The sequence below is a fragment of the Sinocyclocheilus anshuiensis genome, unplaced genomic scaffold (genome assembly GCF_001515605.1).
Source record: "Sinocyclocheilus anshuiensis isolate Anshui unplaced genomic scaffold, SAMN03320099.WGS_v1.1 scaffold546, whole genome shotgun sequence".
Taxonomy (NCBI): Eukaryota; Metazoa; Chordata; class Actinopteri; order Cypriniformes; family Cyprinidae; genus Sinocyclocheilus; species Sinocyclocheilus anshuiensis.
In genome coordinates this window covers 1,567,705-1,576,020 of record NW_015542451.1, presented here as the reverse complement: position 1 = coordinate 1,576,020, position 8,316 = coordinate 1,567,705, and the positions used below count along the sequence as shown (strand labels likewise).

The 8,316-nt window shown below is 36.8% G+C and overlaps 1 protein-coding gene across 1 annotated transcript in view; it reads right to left on the bottom strand.

Annotated features, from left to right (window-relative positions):
- Positions 1–3,750, bottom strand: part of lrrc45 (leucine rich repeat containing 45) — a 13,517-nt gene extending 9,767 nt beyond the window's left edge. Inside the window, exons 1-5 of the mRNA XM_016493128.1 lie at positions 3,635–3,750; positions 2,871–3,134; positions 1,652–1,713; positions 1,486–1,556; positions 579–757 (exon numbers count right to left, since the gene is read on the bottom strand). Of these exons, the coding sequence (XP_016348614.1) occupies positions 579–757; positions 1,486–1,556; positions 1,652–1,713; positions 2,871–3,102 (544 nt within the window). The 5' untranslated portion in view covers positions 3,103–3,134; positions 3,635–3,750. The remainder of the gene's footprint in view (positions 1–578; positions 758–1,485; positions 1,557–1,651; positions 1,714–2,870; positions 3,135–3,634) is intronic.
- Positions 3,751–8,316: the final 4,566 nt, after the last annotated feature.

The window sequence follows — 8,316 nt, the reverse complement described above, 5'->3', positions numbered from 1 at the left end:
AGACTGGAGTAATGATGCTGAAAATACAGCTGCGCATCACAGAAATACATTACAGTTTAACACATATTCACATAGAAAACAGCTGTTTTAAATTGTAATAATATTTCACAATTTCTACTGTATTTTTGATTAAATAAATGCAGCCTTGGTGAGCAGAAGAGACTAAAAAGTCTAACAGACCCAGTGGTAGTGTATATATATATATATATATATATATATATATATATATATAGGCCATATATGAGCCATCAATAGGGTCTTTCTCTATCAGTTATTGATATTTTTAAGTTAGATAGATGTGTTAACAAACATAAGAAAGGTATTAAATGATTGCACAGCTTTATTAATATTGACATACATGGAGACAGTAAGTTAATGTGAGTAACTCACAAATACTTCATAAATATTGCACACAACACAGTCGCAATCCCACAGTGCAGGGAATGAGATTCAAAGAAAAAGCGTCTGGCGTTTTGCTAAATATTTACCTCGCATCAGCCTCGAATAACTGGGACAACAGCACAACAAAACAGTCCTTGTTGACAGACAATGAGTGTGGAATTTGTTCCTTTACTCACCCAGCTCTTGTAGAGTGGAGTTCCTCTTCAGTGCTAAGCAGAGCTCCGCCGCCCCCTGGTGGTTGATTTGATTATTGCGCAGGTCAAGCTGGCTGAGAGAGGTGTTGGAGGCCAGACCTTCACAAAATACAGCAAATCCTTCCTCCCACATTCCCAGAGCATTCCACTCCAGCACAAGTCTCCAAGCCAAACACAAACAATAGTTTAACATTTACGATATTTTCTTGATAGTTTTCCCTTTCAAACAGAACTAAATCCTCAAAGATGATTGGCAATTAAAGGTGTCTTTACACAGATTGTTTAATGCTGCTCAGAGGTGGCATGAATGCATTTACACAAATGACTTCACTCTAATACTAGGGGCTGAGGTGGGTCAGAGCACGCATAATCTACATATTTACACAGCATTTTGAGCAGGTACAGAGCAGCCTTAATTCAGCTGTGTAAAGAAATTTTAGAGTGCTTTTGAAACATTTTAGAGCTATTGCAAATGAAACTGTTATGCTATGAAGTGGTTATTTTGGTTACTGCATCTGGTGTCCCCAAATGTGACATTCCAGCAGGTCACAAATGATTGCACAAATTATTATTTTTTGTGCCTAATTTCTAGGTATTCCAAATAAAAAATTGTCACTGTAATTTTTTATAAACATGTAAAAACGTCCTTTACATTTGATGTCACCAAAACCTCTTATTTTCCACAGAGGTAAAATGTGTTGCAAAAGGCACTTTATTATGATTTAGAATGTTATATAATATACAAACGGCAAAGAAACATTCACATATTGTGATTAAATCATTGAGACACATTTTCAGTCTCTCTTTTTATGTGGAGGAAAATAGGGATGACAATAGTTCCAACAAATAGAACAATTATAGGCTAGAAACTAATCTTAAAATCACTCACCTGCGCAGTATCTTGTTCCTCACTAACATCTGTCCCAAAGCCTCAGATCCTGTTCCTCTCATGTTGTTCCCCTGAAAAGAAATGACGTTTTTAGAAACTGTATTACAGACGGAGTAAAATTAGAAGTCAAAATAAGTATATATTATAATACATCACCTAAATTTACCTTCAGATCCAAAACTTTCACTGTGGTGTTGGAGCAAAGCCCATTTAGTAGCAGCTTGACACCTGTAGATGGCAGGAACAGTGGTTTTGAGTGTCAACTACACACAACTACTTAGTAATAAAATAGTAATAACTTAATCGGCTCACGCAAACATCAATATGATAATTATGCCCTCACCGAAAAGATTCAATCTCACAAAACTGGGCAAGAAAGTCCAGGTCATATTTCACACGAAACCAAAGAAGTTAGATATTACATTTTGTTGTAATAAGTACATTTATAAATGTCATATATTGTTAGAATTCCAATTAGTTGTATTCATGTATTTGTTTATTTTGCATTTCATTTTTATATTACATAAAATTATTTCTTATGAAAATGTCACAATGCAAAAAGTGTTTGCAGTATTTTCATGTTTATTTTTTGCTTTGTGAAAAATATTTTCATGTCAATTATGCACATTTTACCAATAAATTCTAATTTCTGTAATGCAAAAAAAAAGAAACAAAAAAAAAAAAACTAAAAGATTTATTTGATCATGTGAATATATCAAACATAACAGTAATTTTTCACAACTGCCATAACATTCTTTGTTATGAAAATAATGTCACAATGCAAAAGACAAAATGTCTTTTGTTGTTTCTGCAATATTTTATTTCTTTGGATTTTCAGGATTTTTCTGAGTTTCTTTTTCAAATTTAGTTTACTTTGTGACATTATGTTCATGTTAACTATGCATATTTTGTCCATCAATTCTCATGTGCATGGTGCAAAAATTGTAAATGATTTATTAACTGTGTTGTAATAAATATGTAGCAATTTCCATAAAATTGTGTCTTCTATAAATAATGTCACAATGCAAAAATGGTCCTACAAACCCACTTTCATTTATATTTTCAAGATTTTTCTGTGAGTTTCATGTTTATTTTGCATTGTGACATTATTTTCATGACAATTAAGCATGTTTTACCCACAAATGTTCCTTTCTGTAATGCAAAATATTGTAAGTGATTGATTAATAGTGTTAATATTTGTTGCATTGCCCTGTAATTTAATTGATCTTTTTTTAGGTCTTGTATAACAGTAATTTTTACAACTCCCAAAAAAATGATTTCTTATGAAAATAATGTTACAATGCAAAAATGGTCCTACAAACGGACGTTTTTTGTTAATGCAATATGAAATTTCTTGTTTTCTTTCTGTGAGTTTCCTCGCCCACCTTCCTCACTGAGCATGCAGTCGCTGAGGAGGATCTCTGTGAAGACGGCGTCATTCTGCAGGACTCTTCCCAGCACGCTGCAGGTGTCCACAGTGATGCTCTGCCCCCTCAGGTCCAGTCTACAGCTGCCCGTCACTGTTCTCGTGTCGTGCAGTTGAGCCAGCACTGATTCCTGAGTATCTATTCCTCCCTCCTTACACAGCCTCAGGTACGACCTCCTGAAGTCCTCCATGACCGCCTGCAGCTCCGTCACCTCTCACTGAGCTGCACAGGAAAGAAAACATTCAACAGACAGGAAGACAATGTGGTTTGAAATGGCAAGTGTATAGAAAGAATGAGTGGAATTACAATCTGCTTCCATTTGCATTTAAAACGGGCTCTGCCTTGTTATAATTCATCTGAAATCCACACTTTGTTGTCTTTTTGACATAGAGTTTTTAAATTTACGACATAAATTCAATATGGCTAAAAAAAAATAATAATAATAATAAAAAAACAGAAGTAACGTTACTGCAAAGCAGTGGAATATTTACTACTATCTACTCCCAAAATACATGATTGTGAAACAAAAATGTAAATTAATTTTAACAATGCATTTCCTTTGTGGTCAGAGGTTTAAAAAATAAAACTTAAAGCAGACATACTCTGTTTGCCTTCGAGTCTAGAACAGCTGAAGAAGCTCCGACTTGTATTTGATACACTACGTGCAAAGCTAATTTACTCGCAGTTACCATTAAATGAAGAGTGATAAAATGACAACTTACCTTTCTTTCTGCAGTGAAAATCCATAACTTTATCCAGGGTTGTGACAGCAGATGTTGTTCAGCCTCTTTATCTTCACTATTGTTTCGTTTGACAGTTTAAAGTATCCAGGAAGTGAAACGACTTCCGGTTTAAAACAGCAGAATTGTGGGATATGTAGTTTTAGATGAGTCGACTATTGCGCTGAATACACTTCTCTGACAAGAAACAAGGCAACTTAGCAAGATTTCCGTGTATCATAACGTGAGAAAATATAAGCTATATTACAAGTGTCTACATTTAACATTGTTTGACCAAATAAACGATTGTTTTTCAGATGTAGTTATAAGCTGAAATGTTTCTTTATTGATTTTCAACATAGGTATAGCCTACACTCTAAAAAATGCTGGGTTAAATACAACCCAGTGCTGGGTAAAATAGGGACAAACCCAGCAATTGGGTTGTTTTGGCCCAGCGGGTGGGTTAAATGTTTAACCCAACCTTCTGGGTAGTAACCCAACCGCTGGGTCAAAACAACACAATTGCTGGGTTTGTCCCTATTTTACCCAGCACTGGGTTGTATTTAACCCAGCATTTTTTAGAGTGTAGGCCTACTTGATGCAAACATTAGCAAGTATGTATGGCACATGAGAAAATTATTACTAACCTAAAGTAAAGTAAACAAAGTATTTTATCTACCGTACAATACAGAATAAATTGTGTCGTAATGACGAAGTGATAAATAATTTGCATATATTTTTGTCACAGAAACAGCTTCTTCTTACTTTATTTTGATATCCCATGAGGTTAATTACTGTAAGGCACCTAATGAACACGTGATTTGTGCCAAATCACCCCTATTTTATAGAGTATGCACAGAATCCCTGAATGAACAAACTGATAAAAATCAGTTTTGCGTCTTTGTAAAACACAATTTATTGTAGAAAGTTTTAATTATTTCGTTGAGGTTTAACCAACTGCCAGTCAGTCATCATCACAGGTGTAGTTCATTACTTTAACTCTGTTCCACTAATGTTTGACAACCAAAAATTGTTCAAATATATATTTTTTTTGTATTTATGGTTTTATTATTTGAAACCAATTGCTGTGCTGTGTTTAGAGTTGTCTTTTTTATGTGTTAAATGTTATGTGTTTTATGTTCAAATAAATACCATTTTCATATTTTGTGCAAAAACATTAATAGCTTTTGAGAGTGGCTTAAGTATCCAAATAGCCTACTTTTGGGGGTCACTGTGTTATGTACATCATCTCAGCACAGCAGTGACATGCATAAATGACAACTTGTCACTGTCTCATCAAATCCCAAATGCATACAATAACACTTCAGTTGCATCACTGTATTATATGTTTAATTGTACTATGCGTGTCAATAAATCTGGACAGATATGGATGTGTAAAAGTACAATGTCTTCACTGAATGAACAAAACAGGCTGTTATTATTGCTCGACAGTTATTATTACTGTGACTTCATGCGCACTGTGTGTACATTCAATGGCGATTGAAAGGTTTTTTCACGCTCTTTACTTAAAATTTCACATGTCATTACAGTATTACAGTCACATGTATTAATATACACGCCTTTTAAAGCCAATTATAATCCACATATTAATGCCCTATTCTGCATGACCATATTTTAGATCCTTTAATCCACTCCATATCTAAACTTAACAACTACCTTACTATTAATAAGCAGCAAATTAGGAGTTTATTGAAGGAAAACTCTTAGTTAATAGTGAATATGTGTTCCCTATATTCTAACGTGTTACCGGACTGTGATTTATGTTCATAAATAATTAGGGGTGGAATGACTAATAAAACATTTCTTTTTAAAAATTCATGTAAAATACTGCAAATAAGTTGTTGACATCGCCCGTGCATGCTGGATAATTATTTATCGCTATAATGAATTTCAGTCTGATTTAGCGTTGTTGGTTGTGGTTCAGTCCAAACCCGTTTATTCTGTTTATTGTGAGCACAACAAGGTCTGCTTGAAATACTATTGTAACACTTTTATAACGATAAAGACATTAATTAGTCATTATTCAGTATTTAATAAATAAAGAAGGTCTGGTGGTTTTTAAGCAACAGATGTGCACGCTATTAAATGATGCTGAAGTTATATTATTTAATTTTACACCACATACATTACTTACAGTGCAATATAAACTGATAATTTTACATCACTTGAATGCCACCAAACGCGCGTTTTTATTCATGCTCCAATTACATTTACTTATGTTTACATTATAGTCGCTAATTGCTGCGCGAGAGATTATCAACACACCATTCTTACTTGCACAGATGAATGGCAATGCTTTTATTTATTATAAATTAGGATGGGAATGATGACGTCCCGACAAAATCCTTGTAAATTTACTGTCAGTGTCAAGTACACGTCTAGTGTTCTGCGCTTAAGGTGAGGCTCCGCCCACAGAGCGAAACTGGCCAATGAGCGCTTAGTAAACCACGAGTGTCGCTAAACAGGCATTATTGGAATCCTTGCGCCAGAGTTCTAAAAATGACGTCACAGTGACAGTAATGGTATCAGAGCCTGCAGCTCTTTTTTCTTATTATTACTTGGCCATTTGCAACTTTGGTCGTGTTCAACGCATTACTACTTGCAACTTATTGCTTTTTTGCTCAACTGCAAACTCTACAACTTTGCTTACCTGCAGTTTAGAGTCAGCAGTGAAAATGAGACTGCTAAAATCACACTGCACAAAAGCTGAGAACTGTGGACAAGTGTACGATTTACAACAATGTACACCACCACAATTGGTCAGCGATGCAGTGGGAACCCATTCACTTCTACCACTTGAACTCCAACTGGTTTCTGATGTGGATGAGGCGAAAGGAGGAAGAATGAAGAAGAAACTTAAAAAGATAAAGAGGGGTTGGAAGGCACTATTTGGTAATAGCAGAGCTAGTGAAAAATACAGCCAGAAGACCAGCTCAGCTGAGGGCGAGAAAAAGGACGAGGGCTCTGATGCAGCTGTGCTACAGTCCAGGAGAAACACTGAAAGTATGTTAACTTACATGACCATGAAATGCATTTATTTGCTGAAGTTTTCTCTGTCCAGGGAAGAAAAGGGCACAGTAAAAAATGTAGGGACATATTACATAATACAAAATCCATTTGCTCAAGAAGGTACTGAACAACTGAACTGTGGGTTATTTATTTGAAACATGGCACATGGCAATAGATACAGTCACATTTCCAGAGTCATTTTCAGTTATTGAGTCAATTTCAGCCTTGACAAATCAGCCTATGATCAGGAAGCACTATAACAATTTTCATTAAAAAACAGTTAACAGATCAGTAGTCTATAAATGTTTAAATATGAGGACATGAAAATATAAGATCAAACTTAAATGGCGTTAATTAAATGTATTTTAATTAACGATCTGTTAAGCATGAATGCACATAATGTGAATTTGTTAATGTTATATGAAAGTCGTTATAACGTGTTAATATATAATTAGTGAGGTACATAATGTATTGGTAATATGCCACTTGCACTTTTGTGCCAAAAGTAATTTTTCACTTGCACATGAGAGTGAAATGCTTGCACTGTAAAGCCCTGCCAAGCAACATAAAAGAATAACTCATAATTTATAGCTAGCGTAGCTGTAGTAGGATATGAGTAGGCACTAATAATATGAAAATAACTTATATTCATATTAATTTTGGTTGTTGTCATTCCTCTTTAGACCAGATTACCAGTGTCCAAGGCCAAGCTGCAGCCTGCACTGAGTTGGATTTGAATGGTGATGCCCTAAAAGCTCCAGTGCAACAATGCGCTTTTGATGTCAATTGGGGAAAAGGAGGAAGAAATAAGGAGAAATGTAAAAAGAAAAAGTCATTTTGGAAGGTACTATTTCTTTGTATAAGACCTAGTAAAAAAGTCCTCCAAACTCCAGCCTGCACTGTAGTCGACCAGAGTGTTGACACCCTCCAGGCTCAAGTCCACACAGCATCTGAAAGGAGTGTTGATGCTCTCCAAGCTCCAGTCCACACAGAGTCTGAAAGGAGTGTTGATGCTCTCCAAGCTACAGTCCACACAGAGTCTGAAAGGAGTGTTGATGCTCTCCAAGCTCCAGTCCACACTGAGTCTGAAAGGAGTGTTGATGCCCTCCAAGCTCCAGACCGCACTGAGTCCGACTGGAGCGTTGATGCCCTCCAAGCTCCAGTCCGTGCCGTGTGTGACTGGAGCGTTGATGCCCTCCAATCTCCAGTCCGCGCTGTGTCGGACTGTAACATTGATGCCTTCCAAGCTCCAGTCCGCGCCGGGTTCGACTGGAGCGTTGATGCCTTCCAAGCTCCAGTCCGCGCCATGTCTGACTGGAGCGTTGATGCTTTCCAAGCTCCAGTCCGCGCCATGTCTCACTGGAGTGTTGATGCCCTCCAAGCTCCAGACCGCACTGAGTCCGACTGGAGCGTTGATGCCCTCCAAGCTCCAGTCCGTGCCGTGTGTGACTGGAGCGTTGATGCCCTCCAATCTCCAGTCCGCGCTGTGTCGGACTGTAACATTGATGCCTTCCAAGCTCCAGTCCGCGCCATGTCTGACTGGAGCGTTGATGCTTTCCAAGCTCGAGTGTTGATGCCTTCCAAGCTCGAGTCCACACTGAGTCTGAAAGGAGTGTTGATGCCCTCCAAGCTCCAGTCCACACTGAGTCTGAAAG